This window comes from Cyprinodon tularosa, unplaced genomic scaffold, assembly GCF_016077235.1.
Source record: "Cyprinodon tularosa strain WSP-4 unplaced genomic scaffold, ASM1607723v1 ctg490, whole genome shotgun sequence".
NCBI lineage: Eukaryota > Metazoa > Chordata > Actinopteri > Cyprinodontiformes > Cyprinodontidae > Cyprinodon > Cyprinodon tularosa.
Window position 1 is genome coordinate 122,364 of NW_024039219.1, and position 24,953 is coordinate 147,316.

At 41.1% G+C, this 24,953-nt stretch overlaps 1 protein-coding gene across 1 annotated transcript in view; it reads right to left on the minus strand.

Moving 5' to 3' along the window:
• Nucleotides 1-2,044: 2,044 nt before the first annotated feature.
• ccdc18 (coiled-coil domain containing 18) overlaps nucleotides 2,045-24,953 on the minus strand; it is a 41,113-nt gene continuing 18,204 nt past the window's right edge. Inside the window, exons 14-25 of the mRNA XM_038302461.1 lie at nucleotides 21,919-22,035; nucleotides 21,669-21,836; nucleotides 21,196-21,338; nucleotides 19,300-19,421; nucleotides 18,988-19,201; nucleotides 15,732-15,831; nucleotides 15,536-15,652; nucleotides 11,226-11,366; nucleotides 10,629-10,766; nucleotides 6,672-7,094; nucleotides 6,033-6,589; nucleotides 2,045-2,313 (exon numbers count right to left, since the gene is read on the minus strand). Coding sequence (XP_038158389.1) covers nucleotides 6,050-6,589; nucleotides 6,672-7,094; nucleotides 10,629-10,766; nucleotides 11,226-11,366; nucleotides 15,536-15,652; nucleotides 15,732-15,831; nucleotides 18,988-19,201; nucleotides 19,300-19,421; nucleotides 21,196-21,338; nucleotides 21,669-21,836; nucleotides 21,919-22,035 — 2,223 coding nt within the window. The 3' untranslated portion in view covers nucleotides 2,045-2,313; nucleotides 6,033-6,049. The remainder of the gene's footprint in view (nucleotides 2,314-6,032; nucleotides 6,590-6,671; nucleotides 7,095-10,628; nucleotides 10,767-11,225; nucleotides 11,367-15,535; nucleotides 15,653-15,731; nucleotides 15,832-18,987; nucleotides 19,202-19,299; nucleotides 19,422-21,195; nucleotides 21,339-21,668; nucleotides 21,837-21,918; nucleotides 22,036-24,953) is intronic.

Here is a 24,953-nt window from a genome sequence, read left to right on the forward strand (position 1 = left end):
TACTGATCTCCTCACTGAAGCATTAAAACAGTCCAACTGAAAAATGCTCTACAAAGGATTCGAACATCAAAAGGCCACTCCGATCATATACTTCTTCCCTGATATGAAAATAAAGTTTTGTTCGTCCACATTAAGGTCAGACGTCCAGTTAAGTGAGTCCAGATGCTTCAGCTGCTCCTGTGTTCAATGCCAGAGAGCAGCTTTGCTATATTAGCTGTGATCAGCGGGTAGAAAGTAGTTAGAATCTATGTTGAAGTGAGAAAGTCCTCCTGAAAACATGGTCTGTGCAGTCAGTTCATCCAGATTACCATCCTGCCTTCAAAGATTATTTCTCTGTGGGAGCCGCTCAGTCCATTTTCCAGGACAGGTGTGCTGTATCCTCCGTAGTCTTGGGTATCCCAGGATTCATTGCAAATCCAAGCAAGCCGGCTGCTAGGTGCTCAGACAAAGAAGGGAAATGGCGTTGTAGCAGCCTGGCTGGCCGGGCTAATCAGTTACATTTATCATTTGTTTATTGCTTTTAACTTTACCTGAATTTCCACATCTGTTACATTTTGGTCTGTCATATTATATTGTTTTAAATAGTAAATCGGATGTCATGATAATTCAGGAGCTTTTTTACCAAATGTTTGTTTATTCTTATTTTCTGTGATGGTGACTTTGAAACTTTTAACCACTAGGGGCACTAGACCTTACACAGACTTACAACCCCTCAACTTAATCCACTACTTATACCTTGACGTCAAAATATATTGTTTATATATATATATATATATATATATATATATATATATATATATATATATATATATATATACATATATATATATATACATACACACACACTAGGGATGCACGATATTGGGATTTTGGCCGATATCCGATATGCCGATATTTTAAAACTCATGTAGCCGATAACCGATATCGATACCGATGTTAAAGCTGGAGAAAAATAAGTAGTCATTGAAAATAGCAGTTTTGTTATCCATTTCTGACACTTTGAAAAATAATATACTCAAATATATTTTCATATGCTGATATCAAATAGATTTTTAAAAACGCGGTATCGATCTATTTTACATTCAAAATCTGGGGAAATTTCATCGTTCTGTTACAAACTCTCGTGATATTTTGCAAATTCTTGTGAGATTTTGTTAGTAAAATAGATCGATACCGCGTCAATATATCAACATATAAAAATATGGCAACATTTCGTGAATTTTGGGGGGATTTCGTAGCATAACGATGACATATAGCAATATTTCATTAGTAAAAGAGATTGATATGGTGTTTTTAAATGGCAATATATCAGCATATGAAGATATTGGGATATTTTAATGTATCAATATTTTTCCCTCGTCTTTAGAAGTTTTTAAGTCTGTAAAAAAAGAAGTTTTTGAGGAAGAAGAAGTATTTTTATTTTTATTTTTTTTAGACTTTAGAAACTCAGAAGCTGATCAAATATCGGGTTAAATATCGGTGGGGTGGCCGATGTCCGATATTCAGTTTTAAGGCCGATACCGATAGGGGGCCGATTATATCGTGCATCCCTAATATATATATATATATATATATATATATATATATATATATATATATATATATATATATATATATATATATATATATATATATATATATATATATATAGACATCAATTTGCAACAATGGTGAATACGGAGATCAATTAAGCAAAAAGCCCAGTTAAGATATTAGCAATCCTCTACTCTATAACCGCAGCTCCTCCATATTTACATTCACAGGAGCCGTTCAGATTCAATATGCATCTAATTGCCAGATAAAATAGAGCATAAAGCATGAAAACAAAATATATCACACTTACCAGAGATGCTAAGTTGTGAATGTAGGTTAGCGTTTTGAAGGCCCTCACAGCCCACCGCTGAATCTAATTTAATTTATCCATCAGCAGAGGCTGTGTGCCAAACATTCCTGCCTGTGGCTCTGATGACGCTCCTCCAGATTCCCACTCAGAGAGCATGGGAAGCTCCCAGGGATTTTTATAGAAACAGATCATCCAGGCTGATTTAGTGGAAGAACTCTTTAATTTAGAAAATCCAACAAGAAAACAGTCATTAATATCAGTGGAGGAAACATCGAAATAAAACAGGGAAATGCTACATTCTGCTCAACTACAGTTTATCTTTTACAGACGGCAGAAAAAGGGGTTTAAAATTGTAGCTTCCATTACTGCCAATGGATACTTCATGGAAAAATACTCCTAAATACAGGAATAAATAACACATATACATAAACTGAGTAGAAACTTGGCACGGCTCCCATGGAAACGGCTCCCTGAAAAAAAGACAAAGAAAGAGAAGATTCAACTTTAGACCCTAAAATACATTCTATAAAGTGAAGGAATTTATCTTTAGGTAAATTTTTTTTTTTTTGGTTGGTTCTTTATGGATCGCATCTTTCAAAGTTAAAGGAAAAAAACGGTCAGCAAGGAATAAACAATGGATCATTATTTATACCTAAAACTAATAACATTGCAGTGATTTAATGAATTTAGCTTTAATCAGTTATTAAAATAATAAAGAGTCTGGGAGCGGCCATTTTAGCCCAAATATAGTAACCCCTCCCTCCCGCCATCTTCCAGTAGTGACGTCACGGTGCGGTAAGCCTAGCGCCATTCTCCCCGCTTTACAAGCTAAATCAATGGGAACTACCGTATTTTCACGACTATAAGGCGCACTTAAACGTCTTTTTTTCCCTCAAAATGTGCGGTGCGCCCTATGTGTGTTGTAACTGCGACTTTTGAGACCACCTCATTGAGGAGATGATGAAAGAGTGGCTGAATGTAAGGAGACCAGGTGTTTTTTTCCACTCATCACCATCGCTGTTAATCTGTAACTCCATGCGTGCCCATCTCACAGCTGATGTGAAAAACATGGGGAAACAAATTAACGCTGTGCTCGCTGTTCAACCGCTCGACATCGGTGTGAACCGGACGCAGCAGGTGCAGCAGAAGCAGCGAGTTTACATGCAAAGTCAATGGTTGACGCGCGTATAGGTGCAGTAAAAGGTCCCGCAGCGCGTTTTGAGCAGCAGGCGCAGCGCGTCGGGAGCGTTTAAGCATCTGATGCTCTTGATGCGCCGCCAACGCGCTCCTGCTGCTCAAGATGGAAAAATTGAAGTTTTGTATGGGAGAATTATCCTGCCATAATGCAACAGCACATAATTTCAATTTGAGAAAAGAATTTCATCTTCTTGCACTCAAAACTTATAATGCTCACACTCCAAACATGCGCTCTCTCTCAAATATTTTCTCTTCTCTCTCAAATCTTTGTTTCTTCTCTCAGATTTAATGCTTCTTGCACAGATATATTCTCCTCTCGCTTGCCTCCTTCTCTTCGCGCACAAACCGCGCTCCGCTAGAGTCTCAGATACGCTCGCAAACCCGTAGGCTCTGCTTGCGGATTTTTGTTGCTCTCTCTCGGATTGCACTTGGGTCGTCGCCTAGCAACCATTCCAGCCAATAGAACGACAGCCTGGGAAAGGGTGCGCTTGTTTAACCCTACTGAGTGTGCCTGTGCTACTACGCCACTTATAAGAGCGTCAGCTGAAAGTGCTATTTACAGGAGTTTTGTGGCTCGATTCAGCAAAGTTCAGTACTTATGGATAACCCCAAAAAATTCTGAATTAAGTAATTTTAAACAATTAGTGGTTTGTTATGTACAAAAGCAAAGAACCAACATATTAAATTATCTTGAAATAGAGCTATAGTGAAACTGACAATGCCCACGTGCATGGCAGCTGGATGCTGGAATACCTCGGGTAAAAGTGGAAAAAAAAGTTATTCCACCTTTCTGATTCCTGATCCTCCACGGACGGGTTGGTCGTTGGATCGCCAACTTAAAGAGGGAGGATTCGCCTCATATTTAGTTATGCTATTTATCCAGTGAAAATGTTTTTTGTTTCACCTGCAAGGCTGAGAAAGTGGTGGTTTTAGACAAAACTTACTTATTCGCACGACACGCGAAATTGTTTCTCAAGGTTTGGTAAAATGTGTGTACCGTATTTTCCCGACCATAAGGCGCACCGTACTAAAAGGCGCAGTCTCAGTTATGTGTGCCATTACTGTATTTAACACACACATAAGGCGCACCGGATTATAGGGCGTGGGTTTTATATACACCGGTACATATCCTCTACTACGTTTAAATACCTCTACTGCGTATTTAAAAATAGAGCGGGAATGATTGTGCTTTATTTATGTATTTATTACAATACAGGAAAAGGCCACATTTTCTAAACAGAAATAAAAACAAAACATTAGGGTTAGTCCAGATGTGAAACTAAAATCTTTTTCACATTGTATTTGTTCTAGGGCTGCAACTAACGATTATTTTAAAAATCGATGAATCGGCCGATTATTTTTTCGATTAATCGATGAATCGGACAAAAAATATTTTTTATATTAACCTCTTTATTCCAAAATAAACATTTTAGACAGAACAAACAAGCACACAAGTACAGGTTGCTCATTAACTGTACTGGTGCAATATGAAAAATAAATGTTTGTGTTAAAACTACGCAAACTTACATGAGAAATGTAGCTGTACATCCACAAAATATAGGCTACTTTGTTTCATAAAGCGCAAAAAAAGACATTTTTGTTTTTAAAGCCCCTAAGGGGTTCAAACAATAGCCCCCCCCATTTCAACAAATGAGTTTTTTTAGACTAGAAGAGTTCTGCCTTTTAAGACAGGAAAGTATAGCAGTTAAAGTTGCTACTTGAGAAAATACTGAACCATAGAGATAAAAATAGCCCTGTGATTCAAATTATAAATTGTATTTGGAATAAAAATGAGAGAACTAGGGGTGCTAAAAAACACATCCTCCAAAGACATATTTACATGGGAATGTGGCAGATAATTAATTGACATATTACTGATCTTGCTGGATTTTATTCTGCTTTACTTCCATAAATTGCAGGATCTTCTTTACTTTATCTTTGCCAGAAAATTTAAACTTTAAAAGCCTTGCCCTCATAATTTGCAAGTTAATTTATTTATAAAGAAAATATAAACGCTGCTTAAGCTAATTCAAATGATATAAAAGTAAAATAAGTAGCCAACCTTATCACTGTCTGTAACCTACTAACACGGTAAGGAAAGCATCAGATGAGCTACCTGAGAAACTAACGTTACGTTTCCCCACTTTAAAACCAAACAAACATGGCCGCTCACCCTGCTGATCAGCTCTCTTCACTGCCATCGAAGGCTCCAACCTGTTTCCTTTTCAGGTGCTGCGTCATAACAGTGGTGCTTCCGCGCCATGTTCATTTGTTTTTACAAAAGTTGCATGTTAAGACTTTTTTCGCTTTACAAAGCGCAGGCTGTCTGCAAATTGAGACGCAGCTTGCGTTTGCGGTATCGGTCATTAGAACAGTTGATGTTTATGCCTTTTGAAAACAGCCTTTGCTCACCTGCGGCGCTGGCTCGCTCCGCCGTATTTTTTTTTTCTTCCCGCGTTTCAATCAAGCGGTGGATGACGCATTAATCGCGCGACACAACTAATCGATGATGACACTCGTTGCCAACGCATTTAAAAGTCGATTTTTATCGATTTTATTGGTTGTTGCAGTCCTAATTTGTTCAAATATAGTGTCTCCAAAGTTTCTTTTATGCAGCTTTTTTCTAACTTTCTTTTAAATTCCTATTTTTCAGTCTGAGTTTTACTAATTTATTTATTAAAGGTGACATCTGGCCTGATCCTGAAGCTTTTAAAGGATGAAATGTTTGTTTCAGTCTGCAGCTGATCAGACATTCTCTTCAAGCTGCACGCCACAGATCATCATCATCCTCACTTTCAGCCCAGTAACGCTCGTCTCCACCAATCAAAATCCCGCCGCTAACGTCCAGCAGACCAAAACTTTTGCTGTTTTGGAATTGTATTTCTTTCAAATATTTTAAAAACAGGATTTGACCGGCTCCTTTGCTGTCACTATTTTGCATTTCATGCTTTAATGAAGGATTTATTAATGTTTTGACTGAGGATGTTTTTACCTGCAGTGCAGCTGATGTCAGCTCTGCGTCTTTGTTCCAGAGCTCCACACAGAAGGATCCTCCTGCAGGGCTAACGTCTGATGAACAAACTTCAGCATTCCTGTCAGCGAGCCCATATCCTCCTCCTCCTCCTGTCCCACCAAAGTGCTCTCAGACTCCCTCCTGGACTCGCTCTGCTGCACGTCGTCTCGGTCCACCATGTAGGTGAGCGGGTTGAAGGAGCTGTCAGAGGACGCCGAGGCCTCGGCAGCGCTGAGCCCCTGCCAGCTGAGGTCGGCGGTCTCTGGGAAGGAAGCAGACGGTGAGGAAGACTCCCACGGCGGCTTGATCAGGGTGGCCTTCAGGCTGGGAGGAAGGTCCACAGAGGAGCCGGTGCTGCTGGTCTGAAGCAGGTCACTGGATGGGAGGTATGAGGGAGCGTTAGTCAGGGACGGCGCCGGACGGTCCGTCAACGTCTGCAGGGCAGGAAGGGAGGCGGCGTGACCGAACAGAATCTGCCGCTCCGCAGATCTTCCCATACTGGAGATCCGGGCCTGGAGGCGAGTCACCTCAGACTCCTGCAGGAGGTAAGGAGACAAATGAAAGGGAAGGACTTTAAAAAGAAAAGAGGTGAAGCTGGGATCCTGGAGCAAAGCGTACCTTTAAGAGCAGCGAATCGGTCGACCTCTCCAGAGACTCTTGGGAGGTACGGAGCCGAGTTTGGAGCTGAGAAACCTGCTTCCTGCTCTGCTGCAGCTGCGCAGAGAGCAGCTCCAGCTGTGCAGTCAGACGGCCGTTCTCCACCCTGGTTTGTTCCCCCAGCGTCCTGCTCTCCTCCAGCTCCGCTTCTCTCTGCAACAGCTGCACCTGAAGGTGGCTGGCTCGGCCGTGGCTGTGATCCAGCTCGGTCTGGGCCCGGTCCAGCTGGCTTTCCACCCGGCCGCAGCGCTCCTTTGCTTCCTCCAGCTGCTTCTGGCTCTGCTGGAGCTTCAGGGTGAGCTGCTCCTGGGAGGAGCGCATGCTGGTGGAGATCTGCTCTGAGACTTTGAGGAGCTGGCCTCGAGTGTGCTGCAGAGACTCCAGCTGCCAGAGGACGGAGAGCGACAGAGTTCAGAACACAGAGCTTCACAACAAGATTCAACCAGGCCTCAACTGCTGCAATGCATTTTAAAGAGGTAGAACAGGAAGGCAGCGTTCATCACCTGCAGAAGGCAGGAGGATGAAACAACCTCACATCTGCTAAGATGCAGCCAAAAACCAAGCCTGTTATGAAGCAGGGTGGAGGTAGCATAATGCTGAGGGAACAGTTGCATGGTCAGAGCTGAAGGGAGGACTGATGGAGGTTAACAGAATGGCCTAGTTAAAGCCCAGACCTAACGATCCAGCTGAAAAACACAGAGGAAAAGTGGAAGAGTTAGAGGCGGATCTACCTGATGACTTTTCTCATTACACTGTCAGAAGTAGAGAGCAACGAATTTCACTCTCTGCATTTAACCTGCGGGAGCAGTGGGCTGCCATTGTGCGCCGCCCACGGAGCCGTGTGGGGAATTAAGGGTCTTGCTCAGGGACCCAGAGCTACAGCTTTATGATGTAAAACAGAGGTCACTGTTTAGCGGAGCGCGGTCCGGATCCAGATCCACCTGCTGGCTAATCCGGACCCAACCTGATTTAAAAAATTTATAAATTACCGCATGTTTTCTGACAGCAGAGTCTAATTTAACTTGCGCCTCTTCTCCTGTTAACACGGTAAAGCTCTGGGGAGCGTCCGGCTCCAGGCTGCACGTGATCCAAATGAGCCAATGAGCTGTCAGTCTGGGTTGCTGCTGCTGCTACTTTTAGACACAGCAGGCAAACCTGTTAGCCTCGTGAGACCATCCTGATCTTGCGAGCTTTCAAGGTTTCACTCGCAGATCAGTCTGGAGACTCTCCGTTAAAGAAAATTTGGAGCCGTTCACCAAACGAACGTCCAATCAGCGTTGGCTTTGAGGCGGGTTGAGGTGTGACGCAACGAGAAGCGCGACAGTTCAGTCTAAAGAACATGGCGGCTTCAGCCGATGAAACTAGCGTTAGCGTGGCTATCGAGCAAGTTTTATGGGAATTACAGAGTATTTCTTCACTGAAAGAAGAGCAAAACACTGCTCTGGAGGCTTTTCTCAGAGGAAAAGATGTTTTTGCTCTTCTCCCGACTGGTTTCGGCAAGAGTTTGATCTATCAATTGGCTCCTCTTCGTCGTCGCTCTGTTAGTACGTCATATGCTTCGTTGATCTGATTGGTTTATTTGGCCCGTCTATCACCAACATAGGCCAATCAGCTAACCAGTATTTTCGCCCCTTCCCAAAATTACTTCAACGGAAGGTTTCCAGATGGATATGCGCAGCAAATCCATCTGGCGGAGTCAGGTTACAAACCTGTGGCAAGCCGGGCGATGGGAAAGAAGGAGAAGACCATGAGAAAAAGAGAGCAGAGAAAGTGTGGACTGCTGGAAGAACTGCGGTGAACTGGTGAAAGAAAAGTGAAATGGCGTGCTCAAAGATGACCCTGCACATTTAGAGGATGTTTGGCTCAACCTGCTGCTGTGAAGCAGGATTCTCCACCATGAACAGAATCAACAATAAATCTGGATCCAGGCTCAAAATGAGCTCCTTGATATGTGCTTGAGAATGGCTTAGTCTCCGGTTAAACCCAGGTTTAAAGCCTTGCAGGGCAGCCTAAAGCCCACTGCCAACATTAAGACAGGAAAAAGGTGTTTTATAAAATGTGAATCAGGTAATTGTCTATATACCAAACTGAAAGATTGTTCTGTACTTAAAAAAAAACACTTTAGATGGTTTTAAAATGGAAACATTTTCAATTTTTTTATTTAAAAATTCAATGTATAACATGGAAGCATAAAAACCTCCTTTAATTTCTGTGTTAAATTCTGTTTAATGTAACAGATAATAATTAAAAATGTCTCCGGACCTTTACTGGTTGATGATTTTTAACCCCTGATCTAAATGATGCAGAGTGGAAAACTTTATTGATAAATAAAAACTACTTCATGACACTCAGATCCACAGCTCTGGTACTGCTGGATTAATAACAATTACATATTTACACGGATAAAAAAAAGATTAAACTATAATTCATACATATAGACATAAGAATGTAGACATTAGGGCTGAAACTAACAATTCTTTGCAAAGCAAAATGATCCTTAAAGGAGATTTTTTGCAGGTGAGTTCTGCTCAGAGCATGTTAACGGACACATTTCAAAATATTATTTAATATCTACTTTTTATTAAAATTGTAGTAGTGTTTATATTCCCATTTTTAGTGTATTTCTAATTTTGATTCGTTGCAGTGATGGTTTAAATTTTTCTTCTTCGGGTAAAAATTATATTCTGTCATTTATTGACTCAGAAAAGGAGAATCTAAACAAATAACCTGAATTATTTTCCTTTTTATTTCACCATTGAGAAAACCTGAGCATTGGCCAAACAAATAAAATACAGTATATATATATTTTTATAATGGTTAAAAAGTTTAAAAATAAGGTTTCTCTGGGGAAATAAGATCAAAAATGGGAAAAGAACAAAAACAGAAGACAGAACGAGGAACAGCAGTGACCTCTGCAGTGTGTCACAGTGTGACATGTGTGAGGAGGAGGATGGATCCCTGAGCTGCAGCTTCAGGAGGAACCGTACCCAGGGTTCCTACAGAATAAGGCAAGTTAAATTCAAGAAGTAAGATGATTTTGTAAGACCAAAATCACAAGAAACAAAAGAAAAACCTGCTTGCTCCAACTTAACCCAAAGGTTTATTTTAACATAAACCACTGCACTAATGTTTCAAATGTTGAAAAGCTTCCCATACAGGAAGAAAGCTAAAAACACACAAATGACAGATATATTTGAACAATTATTTAACTGAATTCACAAACTTTGTTTTAGCAGGGAACAAAACAAATCAGTTTTAAAGCCCCAACATAACCAGCGCTAAGTCTTTTTAGCAGCTATTTTTCTTTGTATGGTTTTCTTAGTATGTTTGATTTGGTGATAAGTGGAGGCGTTGCAGAGACAAGGGTGGAACTAAACTGAGAAATACCGGCTGTTTCTCTGTAACTCCATTTTGACGCTTTGTGTTTCGCGCTTTGCATGTGCGACTCCACTGCCTTAATTCCCATCGTTCTGAGCTTGAATGACTTCTAGCATAAATCCACTGAGCCTCATGTATGTTCCCTGGTTTTAGCCATGGAGGAAACTCTTGGCTGGAGACTATTTTGGTTACATTTACACTTGCTCAGATTTTCCAGACAAAAAGTTAATGGAGCATCTCCCAAATGTCCCCCCAGCAACAATGCTTTATTGGTTCCGCTATCGGGACGGAACCAATAATGGAGAACCATTATTTATTTATTTTTTTATAAAAAGAAAAACAAAAAAATCGTCAATTTTAAATTTTTATTTAGATTACAAAATAAATCGTAATAAAAATAATCCTATTTATGATGGTTTAAAAATTAAGACCAATGAAAGACTGATTTAAGACATTTTAATACCAATTAAGGCCTTAGTTTTATTTTGAAGAATTCAATGCCTTTTAAGACTTTTTAAGGACCCGCGGGAACCCTGGTACCTCTTTGCTGTGCTGCTCCTTTTCCAGCTCCAGCTCCTCCTCCAAAGCGCTGACCGTGCTCTGCAGACGGGCCTCCTCCTGCAGCCAGCGGGCCTCCTTCAGCGTGAGCTCCTCCTCTACGCCACACAGCCGGGCCTCCTGCACAAACGTGCGGTTAGATCACATGCATCACACGGCTGCAGCTATGGAGTGAATGTTGTTCCGTTATTTCTGCAAAGACACACGTCTGGTAAATGGAAAAAAAAAAAAAAAAGGCTATCAAGAAATGAAACTTTAAACTTTAAAAGAACTTTTCAATCAAGAAGAGTTCTTTTAAATCAAGAAAAATCAAGATTCCTATAGCAATATTGCAATTTTTTCTGATTTCCTTTAATTTTTAAAAAAAATATTTTGCAGATTTTATATTTTTTTATTTGTTCAAATAAATAAAACACAATTTGAAAAAATCATCTAAAACAATTTGTATAAATAAAGCTTTAAAAACGTAAAAAAAAAAAAAAAAAAATTATCCTCAAACCCTTTTATTAATATACAAAATTTGCAGAAATAAAGCATAAAAATTCCCTCCATATCAAACTATTAAAGCTTTGACGTCACCGTCTCCCTGATCTGCAGCTTGGCGGCGTCCAGCTCTCGGCTCAGAGCATCACGGTGGCGCCGACAGGCTTCAAGTTCTTCCAGCACTTTCTGAAGCCTTTGCTGATTCTCTAGACGCTGTCGGTTGGACTCCTCTGACTCCTAAAAGCACAAAAACATGGACCTTCAGGAAGCTCCATCAGTTCAGTGACTGGATAAATTACCTAGGGATGCACAATATAATCGGCCCCCTATCGGTATCGGCCTTAAAACTGAATATCGGACATCGGCCACCCCACCGATATTTAACCCGATATTTGATCAGCTTCTGAGTTTCTAAAGTCTAAAAAGAAATAAAAAATACTAATTCTTCTTCTTCCTCAAAAACTTCTTTTTTTACAGACTTAAAAACTTCTAAAAACGAGGGAAAAAATATTGATGCATTAAAATATCCCAATATCTTCATATGCTGATATATTGCCATTTAAAAACACCATATCAATCTCTTTTACTAATGAAATATTGCTATATGTCATCGTTATGCTACGAAATCCCCCGAAAATTCACCAAATGTTGCCATATTTTTATATGTTGATATATTGACGCGGTATCGATCTATTTTACTAACAAAATCTCACAAGAATTTGCAAAATATCACGAGAGTTTGTAACAGAACGATGAAATTTCACGAGATTTTGAAAGTAAAATAGATCGATACCGCGTTTTTAAAAATCTATTTGATATCAGCATATGAAAATATATTTGAGTTTATTATTTTTCAAAGTGTCAGAAATGGATAACAAAACTGCTATTTTCAATGACTTCTTGTTTTTGTCCAGCTTTAACATCGGTATCGATATCGGTTATCGGCTACATGAGTTTTAAAATATCGGCATATCGGATATCGGCCAAAATCCAAATATCGTGCATCCTTAAAATGACCTTCATGAATTCAACGCTTCAAAAAGCAAACCTGCGTTTATCAAACATCATGTTTCTAACAGATTTGCACATCTGACAGAAATGTTTGCCGTTTTTTTTTTTTTTTGGTAAAATAGCTCAGATTCAAAAAATTGCAACTAAAAAAAAAGTCATTTACCAGATTTTGACTGGGCCATCCTGAGTAGGCAACAGACATGTTCACAAGTCATTTTTTGCAAGTCCAAGTCAAGTCTCAAGTCTAGAGTAGGCCTGTTGCAATATTAAATTAATCGCACAATAAATTCTAATCACATGATTAATAAAAATAAGTTCAATAATTTGCGTGCTTGCTTGTTTCTCCTTGTGTTTTCATCTCCTTCACTGAGACGGTATAACTTAAAGGTCGCTATTATATCTATGGAATGATCATTATCTTTAACTGGTAAGTGAAAAACACATGCCTATATGTCACGTAGCGTTGCATCAGTGCTACATGACTGTTTGACAGCCCCTCTGCCGTTTTTTTTATTCAGTCAAGTTAGTAAAACAAAAAACACTTAAAAAAAACAAAATACTGTTCACAAGTAAGAAATCGCGAGTCTCGGTCGAGACTAAAGTCCTTCAAATGCAAGTCTAAGTCGAGTCTGAAGTCATTAAATATGCGACTTAAGTGCGACTCGAGTACGAGTCACAAACTCGAGTCCCCACCTCTGGTAGGCAATAAAAAGTTCTACTGGATTCTCTTTGTTTTAGTCTTTTTCCTGCTTCACAAAGGAAGGCAGCAGCTTGACATGAAGCCATGATGGTGATTATTTTACATCCAGGTAGTATGAAGTTCTTCAGATACACACACATCAATTTCAAACAGATGGTATCGGTACCAGCTGATACTGCACAACCAGGTATCGGGGCCAAAAAATTGGTATCGGCGCAACAATAGTTTTAATACCAAATCAGGATTTTGGAGCTTTTAATTGTGATATAGTCTTATTACTTCATAAAATTCCTATTCCAAGTGGTATTCTGCCTAATTTATGCTCAGTAAACAACACACTCACTTTATTATCTGATCAGAAAGCAGTGATACGAGGCAGCGTGCCATCAGATTTAGTGTTCTCAGCAGATGAGCCTGGTTCTGCTGGAGGTTTCTTCCTGTTCAAAGGGAGTTTTTCCCCTCCACTGTCGCTACAAGCATGCTTAGTGTGAGGGATTGCTGAAGAGTCAATGAGTCGATGCAATCAGCTGGTTTTCCTTAGATCAGTGGTCCCCAAACTACGGCCCGCGGGCCGGATCAGGCCCACCTCCACATTTGGTCCGGCCCCCTGAACAATACCAGAAAGTATTTTTTTTTTTTGTATTTGATAATAAAGTTGGACATTTGCAATAAAATGTTCATTAATTATGAAGTTTTTTAATTATTAACTATTAGTAACTATTTCATACACCCATATAACGCAACAATGTTCCACCCTTTTGGGGTCTGTGCCCCTATCTGAAAACCACCAGCAAAAAATCTTACACCCGCCCCTCTCAAAGAGATACGGAAGAGGATTAGGGCCATTCAAAAAAATAATAGTCTATTCAATTCTGACTTTTTTCTCAGAATTCTGACAAATAAAAAGTCCGAATTAAATAGTCTTTTTCTTTATTCTTTTGAATGGCCCTAAACACAAAAGGCTCTTCTGTAAAGAGAGAACGGAATAATGGCGAAAAGATTAGGTAAGAGAAAAATTGATTCAGACTGCAGGGCATTTAACCTGAATTGGACAAACGATTTATTTATTTTTTTGTTCAAAGCAAAGAAAAGGCTATCTGTCTCATCTATCAAGAGACGGTGGCGGTATTCAAAGAATATAACCTGCGGAGACAATATGAATCCCGTCATACAGACATAAATCCCGTCATATATTTAGGCACTCTTGCAATCGTCACAATTTCTCTGTTACAAACTGACCCCGGCTCCTAATCAGAGAAGGGAAAAGTTATGTGGCCCTCACAGGAAAAAGTTTGGGGACCCCTGCCTTAGATAGAAAACTTTGGTGAACTGGAAAGTGCCTTGAGATGACATGATGTGAATTGGAGCTATAGAAATAAACTGAATTGAATTGAAATTTTAGCAGCTAATCTGCACGGTGACAGCAACTGTTTTTTTTAAATAGGGTTGTCAAAAAATATTGACACTCCAATTAAAAAAAAAAAGAATCAACACTAAAACTTTCCTGATAAAACCATAATCTGGAATGTGTTTGAAAAAATTATTTAACATTCTTCTTAAGCCTGATTTATACTCAGAAACCAGGTTGTCTGCATGTATGTCGCAGTGAACACAGATATGTCCCGCCCCCTCCTCAGACACTCTGCTGCACATCTCTGAAATTGCAGGTGACCGCAGACAGGAGGCCTCTGATTGGTCAATCTACCTTCTATATTTCCTGTTTGGTTCCTTACCGGCTTGTTTTGTTTGTCTGACCGCCATTGAGAAAACAACTGGTGAAGATGGAGCAGCTAGCAGAGCGAGGTGCGCCAGAACACTGGGACCCTTTTCCCACCTGGATCCCCGCTCTTTTTGGCCCTCATTTCCCTCTGTTGTCACACAAACTTGACCCCACTTCCTCACCGCCTCGGCTGTATCTAGACCCACAGCTAGTTCCTAATTGGCCCTCTGGCGTTGTGGTGTTGAATAACATAGCATCGTGCTTCGGGGACGGATCGGATCGGGTAGTGACAGGTCTTTCATCGTGTGCAAAGGGCACAGAATCACATGATATTGATATTGATGTGGTATTGGTCATAACAGACTGTGACTAACTGGATGTGCTCTCTTCAGCCTCTGACATGGGAGCTGGCTCGGAGCTCGTCTGCCTGGCTGTGTGTTTCCTGGACGGGGCCGCCTGTGGAGCTGGTTGACAGTTGCCTTTTGTATCTATGCTTCTTTTTCTATGTCTGCTTCTGTCTCCTTGAACCCCAGTGGGCCTCAGCAGATGGCTGCTCACACTGAGCCTGGTTCTGCTGGAGGTTTCCTCCTGTTCAAAGGGAGTTTTTCCTCTCCACTGTCGCTACAAGCATGCTTAGTGTGAGGGAATTGCTGAAGAGTCAATGAGTCGATGATTTTTGAGTAGATGCGATCAACTGGTTTTCCTTAGACAGAAAACTTTGAATAAATTAGACTGGATGATCTGCCCAGGTTTTCATATCGCTGCCTCGCCTCTAGTTGTGGACGGAGGGTGGCCCCTGGGGGCCTGCAGGTATGATCTACTGATCACCAACTAACTGGTTAACTCTACCCACCCAGAATCAACCTGAGTTGTGATTACACATAGGATTCTTTCTTTATTAACCATCTTTTTTTTCTTATTACCTACATGTTTTTCTCCCTGCTAAAATCTTTGTCAAACTTCCGGCTCTCAGACCTTTGCATGTCTCTCTGTGAGCTCCTTCTCCTGGGCTTCCAGGCTCTGCTGCAGCAGCTCCACCTTCCTCTCCATCTCCAGCTTGTGATCTCTGATGGCGGTGTCCAGCTGGCCGAGCTGGGGGGGAGAGCGCAGAGAAGGTTAGAGGCTTTCCGTGGCAGCAGAGCGGCTAAAACATAAAAAGAGGAGCTTTTACCAGCTTGGCTCTCTGCTGCAGCTCCCCCTGTCGCTCCTTCAGTGCATTGTCCATGTCCAGGACCTCAAGAGTTCGCTCCTCCAGCTCCCTCTGAGTGTCTCTGTGGATTCACACATCAGCACCTGTTGGTGTTAATCCTAGGAAGCCTAAACCTTCACCCAGAGTACGGAGGGAGTTTTTTTATATCATTGATAAATGGAAATTATTAAAAAAACATCAAACAAACGAAACAAAAAGAAACATACTTTGCAAATTGATGTAGGAAAAGAAATTAAATCCATAAAAGAAAGAAATTATTTCTATGATTTAATTTTTTTAACCTAATGAATTGGTTAGGAAACACTGATTCGCTCCATTTGATATCAGAGATCTGATTGTTCCTTATGTTCCTAACAGAGCACTTCGCTCTCAATCTGCAGGTTTACTAGTGGTTCCTAGAATTTCTAAAAGTAGAATGGGAGGCAGATCTTTTAGTTATCAGGCTCCTCTCCTGTGGAACCAACTATCAGTTTTAGTCCGTGAGGCAGACACCCTGTCTACTTTTAAGGCTAGGCTTAAAGGAATAGTACACCCAAAACATGATTAGCCTTCATTGTCTACTCACCCACATGCTGAACAACACTCTGGAGTACTTTTTTGATATCTCAAATGCATCTGGAGATCTGGGAGGCTTCTTGCTGTCTGCTGACATTCAAATAATGGAGGTCTATGGCGCCCGAGGCAGAAAGGTCCATAAAAGTCCACAAAAAACGTGTCAATATTCCTCCATACTGCTCGTCCAATGTATTCCAAGTGTCCTGAGTGGGTAGCGTCCATAATTTACTCGAAACGAAGTCATTTAGAATGTTTTTAGAGCATAAACAGTAGTGTATAGGATTTCCTGAAAGCGCGTTCATGAGTCTACGGAAACCGCGGCAGACCAAACCAGATGAAAGTGCGCATTCAGCTCGGCAAAGAACTCATCCTCTTCCTCAACACTGAAGTCCTCAGACATTTTTCTTTCGTTGTTTCTTTCTTTGCACAGGTAAACAGCACATTTCTTCTGCTACGCTTGCATTATCGGCAGAGCAGACGCTGAATGCGCACTTTCATCTGGTTTGGTCTGCCGCGGTTTCCGTAGACTCGTGAACGCGCTTTCAGGAAATCCTATACACTACTGTTTATGCTCTAAAAACATTCTAAATGACTTTGTTTCGAGTAAATTATGGACGCTACCCACTCAGGACACTTGGAATACATTGGACGAGCAGTATGGAGGAATATTGACACGTTTTTTGTGGACTTTTATGGACCTTTCTGCCTCGGGCGCCATAGACCTCCATTATTTGAATGTCAGCAGACAGCAAGAAGCCTCCCAGATCTCCAGATGCATTTGAGATATCAAAAAAGTACTCCAGAGTGTTGTTCAGCATGGGGGTGAGTAGAAAATGAAGGCTAATCATGTTTTGGGTGTACTATTCCTTTAAAACTTTCCTTTTTGATAAAGCTTCTAGTTAGAGTGGCTCAGGTTATCCTGATCTATCTCTATAGTTCTGCTGCTATAGGCTTAGACTGCTGGAGGACATAGGGACCCCTTTTTCATCATTCTGCTTCATTCTATCTCTATTCTCCCACTCTGCAGAATCTGTTAGTTCAATCTCTAACCTTCTGCTCTCTCTGCTTTTTCTCATAGTAGCTTCATCTGGTCTGTTCCTGTTTGGCTGTGACTCCATCCTGGAGAGAAATATCAGCTGTGCTGCTGCCATCAACACCTTTGTTTCTAGATGTTGGAGCTTGGCCTGTTTTCCAGTGTAGTCCTGTTTCTCTGACTGTGACTAACTGGATGTGCTCTCTTTCAGAATCAGACATACTTTAATAATCCCAGAGGGAAATTACATCCTCTGACATGTGAATAATCTACCATTCTGGATCAGTCGCCCCTACTCTCATTGACCGATCTAAATATGTATGTGAATGGAGGGCAGAGATGGGAAGTAACGAAGTACAAATACTTCGTTACTGTACTCAAGTAGATTTTTCTGATATTTTTACTTTACTACTTATTTTTATGGCGACTTTTTACTTCTACTCCTTACATTTTTACACAAATATCTGTACTTTCTACTCCTTACATTTTAAAAAATTGGCTCGTTACTTTAGTTTTGAATCATTTCAATGGAGTTACCGTTATTATTTTTCACGTCATCAATACCAAATTCAATCTAATTGGATGGGAATCTACGTTGCATTTGACGCACCACTACAAGATGGATCGACAGATTCGGCGGTATTCATTGGCGGCAAATCATTGCAGCTTGGTGGCGGTGGCGTTAGCATAGTAGCATGGACGACGAGATGATTGAAAATGAACACAACGGAGATCTAGTCCTATTGGCAGACATCCATTTAAAATGTAGGCAACGGCATGAAAAAAGTGGTTTCTACTTTTACTTTTATTCTTTAAGTAAATTTACAAGCCTGTACTTTGTTACTTTTACTTGAGTAAAGAAGTTTAATCAGTACTTCCACTTTTACCAGAGTATTTTTTAACACAAGTATTTGTACTTTTACTCAAGTACGGAAAGTGAGTACTTTTGCCATCTGTGATGGCTGCAACTACAGCCACCCAAATGTGGTAACATTCAATCACAACACACACTAAGTCAGCAAGTCTCATTTCATTTATATTGGGATTTCTTTACATTTAGGATTTAATTTACAGAATTTTTGTAAGTCATAACACTGTATTCTAGAATAAGTGCGCACATTTTAGTTTACACTGTTATGTTCTGCTTGATTTAATCTTTGTTTTTGTTTTTTTGAGTCACCTCGGTGCTGGCTGCTCCAGTCCTTCAGGAGAACAGAGGTGGAGAAGGGGTGGAGCCAGCCCATTGAAGCTGCAAATTGGTTTACACCACTTCTCATCAGCAAGAGGGGGGGAATGGGATTTTCCTCTGTTAATTTCAGTTAGGTTTTTGTGTGTTTCCCCCTTTGTATCTTCTATGTGGCCGGATCAGCCAGTATTTAAGTTTTCCCTTTGTCTCATGTAGCAGGTCTGTTTGCTTCAGTAGGTCTTTTGTTAGCCTGAGTTAATTTCTGTTACTTTGACCTCTTTTATGGGCCCAACTTTGTGATTTGTTTTTTGTTGACCCAAGTTCTTTGTTTTGGGTTCAATAAAAAGAAGACTTTTTGGATCTAAACCTGTGCCTGATCTTCCTTTGACTGCTCAGACCATCACACCATCTCTGATGGAGGGATATTTCCCGCTTGTCCTCACCTCAGCCGAGCATTCAGTTCGTCCACCTGGGCTTTCTGTTCGTCACACGCTGCCTGGGTTCTCTGCAGCTCCTCCCTGAGCTCCTGCTGTCGTCCCAAGCTGTCGGTCAGCTCCCCCTGCACGGAGCGCAGCCGTCCCTCGAGGTCCTGGACTCGCTGAGCGCTGCTCTGCTGCTCTGCCTCACAGCGACGGAGCTTCTCTTCAAGATCTTCAACTGGAGGAAGACAAGGGGAGGAGCAAGATGGGGACAGCCTGCAGCCAAGCTGCTATAAAACCTAAAATGTTGAGCGGAGCTCATCCTGAAGGTCTCACTCATGGAGGTCTTGGACGTGATCTGCTCTGCCTTTGTGGCAGCTTGGCTCCTCAGATGCTCCAGCTGCGCTTCTTTGGAAAGCATTTCAGAACGACATTTTTCCATCTCTGATGCGATACGGCTGCCCAGAAAAAAAAAGTAGAAAAAAAAGCAGAAATTAGATTTTTTGGTGGTAAAATATATCAATCTCCTATTAATTCCCTTTGACATTTATTTATGTAAGTATGTATATATATAAAGATTTATGAGTTCTGAGTTTTATTCATTAAGTCTCTGAGCTCCAAGGCCACAAGTTTGGTTGTGGCCGGTTTGTAGGAAGCATCTTGCTAACCAGTTAGCAACTTAGTGCTAGCAGGTTCCCAATGGGAAATTCCATTGGGACCAAGTAGCACTAAATTGGTGACTTAGAAACGACGCTGTCAAGGAACGCTATGGACAGCGGAAACATGCAAGAGGAGGAGAGTTTAGTGTCGGAGGTCGTGGATGAGTCTCCTCCGTCATCCATTTTTTATTTAGAGGAGGAAAGCGGGGACGAAGATGTTGTGGAAGAGGACGCCAGGGCGGCAGAAGCTTGGTTTGGTGTAGAAGGCTTCCAGCCGTACATGTTTGAGTCTTTGCCTCGCAACGCTGCCAGTTCTGTTAGCTCTACGCCTGCCGAAGACACAGACGTCCATCCCCGTGAACACTGGGACGCAACTCAATGGGAAAGGAAAGGATTCTGGTTTCTGATTTTCTAAATTTTCTCATTTTTGATAGAGTACATTTATAAACACGTTTAAGCCAGAGTGATTTGACATTTAAATATGACTTCCCGACGACTTTAATTTTACAGATGCCTCTTTTAAGAGAAATGTAAGTTTTTGCCATTATTGAATCTTTAAATCAGATATAAATCCCTAATGAGCCATCATGGCGATTCGATTCAGTATCGATTTCCTGACCCAACGATTCGATTATTTTCGATACTCAAGAATACGCCACGATACGATTCGATTCATCGGTTATTTTATTTATTTATTTTTTTTACACCTTACAGGCTAAACAAAGTTTCAAGTTTGAAATAAATCAATGAAAGCTGTAACATCGTTATGTATTTTTTAAAGAAACAACAGCAAATAACAGAAGTAGAAAAGTTGCATCAAAAAATACTGCAGATAATCAGTGCAATTCAATACCTCGGCTCCAGACGTCCCGCCCCCTCCACAGACGCTCCGCTGCTCCTCTCCCTAATTGTAGCTGATCGCAGACAGTGCCGCAGACAGGAGGCCGGCTTGTTTTGTTTTTATGACCGAAATTGCGGAAAACAACTCGTGAAGTTTGACCCGCTAGCAGAGCGAGGTGCGCGAGAACGCTGGGACCCTTTTTCCACCTGGATCTCTGCTCTTTTTGGCCCTCATGTCCCTCCGTCGTCGGAATAAACTCGCCCCCACTTCCTCGCCGCCTCGGCCGTATCTAGACCCACAGCGTGTAGCACAGACCACGCGAAATATTGAGCATAATTTAAAAATGTCTGCATCAAGCTCACTGCAACACACTGCTGTAAGAGTATAACCAGGAAGCGAGGTAGGAGGGCAAAATAGGTTTAGCGCCACCGCAGCACGGGAGGGAGAATTACGCCCAGGAGCAAATGGATAAAAATAGACCGGAGGAAAAAAAGAACATGAATCGATTCTCTTGCGGACGTGTCGATGCATCGGATCGTCGGCTGTTGGATCGATGCATCGATACAAAACGATTATTATTTACACACCTAATATTACCTAATGTAGACATCAGGATGTGATTTTTTAATACGATGGCGAGTTGTGGGGACAGATTTCATCATTAAAAACAGGCTGTTTTACTGAGTTTTCTTTAATCCTGTTTTCAAAGCGGTTCTGCACAGAGTTTTGTACCTGATGGATCTGGACAGTTGCTCGTTCTGTCGGCTCGTCTCCTGTAGGTTCTCTTCAGCAGCCTGCGCCTTCAGCTCTCTACTTCTGATGTCATCCTGCAGAGAAGCCCGAGTCCGTTCCAGCTGGAGCTCCAAACTGGAAACCTGTGACGGACGGTAGAGAATCGGCTGATGTTGGAAAAGGACCAGGAAACTACAAACCAGAGAAGGCCACAGTTTGGCCTCTGGAAAATTCTGCTACGCCGAAGTAATCCTGAAGGACTCATTGGCGGAGAGGGGGCCCAGTTCTTTAGCTCCTAAACAAGCCCGTATCGTTACCCCTCTGCCACCATCTCAGCCTTGGCCGTTGTTTCAAAAGTCCTGCCCTTGATTCAGATGATTTTTTTCCAGTGTGAAAAGCAGCTTTAGAAATACTCCCAACACTAAAGTGATTCCGAATCGATTGACGATCTTCCCTCTGTGCGTCTAACTCACCTGTCTTTGCAGTCGGCTCTGGCTCTCCTCCAGCTCAGAAACCCGAGCCGTGCTCTCGGTCAGCATGGTCTGCTGCTGCTGCAGAGACAGCTGCAGCTGCAGGTTCTGCTCCGTGGAGCTCTGACAAACCAGGCTGGCGCTCTGAAGCTTCTGCTGCAGAGACGACAACTGAAACACAAGCAAGGAGAGAAGACTGTTAGCTTTGACAGAACCTCGACGAGCAAACCGAGATTTATTTACAGTCATGCACCTTTTCGTTCTTCCTCTGCAGCTCGGCCTCATAGTTCTTCTTCACCTCCTCCATCTGCTGCAGGTAGATGTTCAGCTCTTCTCTGCACGCCGACAGGCATGACTGCAGCTCTGATATCTGATGGAGACACGCAGCATCTTTGTAGCCATAAAATGTTCTCTTTGTAAATAAAAAATGAAAAACGAGAAACGCGTTGAATTAATTCACAGGATTCTCAGGACTTTTCGACTCTTATCTGTCTTGGAATCAAACATTTTTTCATCAAACTGGATCATGGACTTTTTAGCTGGAAGGTGCTAACCTGCCTAGCCTACTGATCTCTATTTATTCACTGGATTGCTGAAAAAAGCGAAGCCACCATCCGCCATATTGGTACTCCCCACTCCCACAGAGACGCGCAGTAAAAATGCCTCCCTGTGCAGCATCTGGCTGCAGAAACCAGCAGTTTTCTGTCTGCAGGAAGACCTTCCACAGGTCATTTCCCAGTCAGTGGATGAACTAACCAATAAATCCATCTATAGCCGATGGATCCTATAGTTTAGTCTGTAGACTAACATTAGTCTGGCTATCTCAGACTGACTGGAAGACATTGACTGAGTTAGCCCCTGATATTGGGTCTAACGTTAGAAAATAGAAAGCAGATTAAATAGAAATTAATAACTGTGAAATGTTAATGTAGTCATTCTTAAAGCTACAGTGTGTAACTTTTAGCGACATCTAGCGGTCAGACTGCAGCAACATGAACATCTCCCCCCCCACCGCTTCTCCCCCCCAACAGTACGGCGAGCGTTACGGGACAAAATGTCTTCCACGACGTCCGCATCACCTACCTTCTCAAGTGATGAGGTTTGTTTACATAGATAATTTTACAGATAGTATTTCATTAGTCGGTGTAGGGTATAGATTTCATGTAGACTTAAGATAATAAATATACCCGTTATTTTTTCTACATCGTTGTGACATTTTGGCGATCTCGCAATCGCTAGTTTGTTGGCTCTGCGCTGCCGTAGCGCAAAGATGTCAGCCTCCATGGCTGCGAGACCCGCTCCTATGTAATTATAAATAACGAATTCTAAGGCAACGCAAATATTAAGGTTAAGAGGCTGAGCTCGTAGATGATGATAAATAACATAGTTATGTATAATATATTACATTTCTGACTGTATATCCCTGAAATTATTACACACTGTAGCTTTAATTAACTGGATGATGATGTCGTTTTTGTTGTATTTCTTATTTGAAAAAGTTATGTGCTGAAATATATGGCATGATTAAAAAAAAAAAAAAACATCAAACATTTTTAAAGGCTAATGCACAGATACAGCATAAAGTATATGCCATCATGCATGCACAATTTCCAAATAGACCTGTACTTGTTATTTAGTCTTGATGTAAAATTTTGAAATTCTATGTAATGTGTTAAAACAACAATAATATCATCAATACATGTACCGTAAATCCTCTAATATTGGCCTGTATTCCATTAGTGGCCGGGTCTCTAATAATGGCCAGACTCTTCTACAGGCTGTAATTAGAACCAACGATGTTTCTGGGCAGTCCTCAACAACTTTTGATAGTAACATACAAGTACCACAGGGGGGCAGTGTTTGCTAACGAATCCAAGCCATTAGAATGGGAAGTCCCATCCTTACACAATCGTTCTGATCTGAAAGACATGTGATTACGGTAGGTCTGGTGGTAAAACGTAGGGGTGTGGGAAATAATCGTTTTGGCGATATATCGTGATATTCGGCTGCCCAATATAATATCGATCTTTCACTTCTTAGTATCGATTTTCCCAAAAAAAAAAAAAAATTGTTACATAAAACATTGATGGGAAAATGGGCTACCTCTGCACCCCCACTCTAGCAGAAAGCGCTGTGGAGCCCTTTAACTGTGCGTGCAGCACCAAATCTGTATTTGAGGCAGTCACAGTGGAAGAAAACCCCAAACAACATGGATAATAATACCTAATCAATATTTTCTGATGAAAATATCCAGCACTTGCTGTTTTATCTCATCATTTGATTTTGATAGCTGAGGAAAATATGGCAATATATAGTGATACTGCAATATCGTGATAATATCGTATCGTGACCCAAGTATCGCCACATGTATCGAATCGCAACACTCATGCCAATACTCACCTCTAGTAAAATGACAGAATGTCGTTTGCTTCGTTGTTCTGAATTTCCCTTGAAACATACAATACTGCTAGCCTACTTCCACTTAGCCTGCCTCAAATAAAATTTGGCTGTGATGAACCGTTTCCATCACCTTTTTTTTTTTTCCATTCTGGGTCTTTTTTTGTTTTTTCATTTTGCCGTGCAGAAAAATTGCAGCTACTGGAAGATGTCTGAATAATGTTCCGTATATCGTTACGGTAACTGTACTTTTTCAATAAATTATCCTAGTATTTTATAGCTTCAAAGAGACACAAAATCTGTTTTTTATTCATTCCACTGGTAATCTGTTTTGATCAAATAGAAATAAAAGCCTGCATCTAATTCTGGCCTCCTTCCAATAAAGGCCAGGACCAAGATGTACCAGAGTGAAATAAAGGCCCCGCCCTATATTAGAGGATTTACGGTATATTATATGTACATCATCATATTTATGGAGCTATTGGTCTCAATTTTCTCGATTCATACATGCACAGTACAAGCTCAACACACTCACAGCACGATTTACTCGATCATACAAGATCCACACATGCACAGCACCTGATTCGCCAAGTATTTATGGTCTATAAACAATCAGAAATTAAATGACAAAGTATTAGTGCTCTTTTAAACTTCAGTGCATTTGTGTGTGGATTTTTGAGACTTCCAATTTGCCTCGATACACAAATGCATTTTTTTTTAAACGGGATGGTTTGCAAACAATCACAGAGCTCCCTTGTATAAGCCAATCACAAGAAAGTAATCCACGTGGGATGACTATTTCCTCCGCTGTGGTCTGGTTTTCCTGTCAGTACAGCATACCCCATCAGGCCAGCATACCTTTAGTAATAGGCATTACATAGTTTCCTCTGT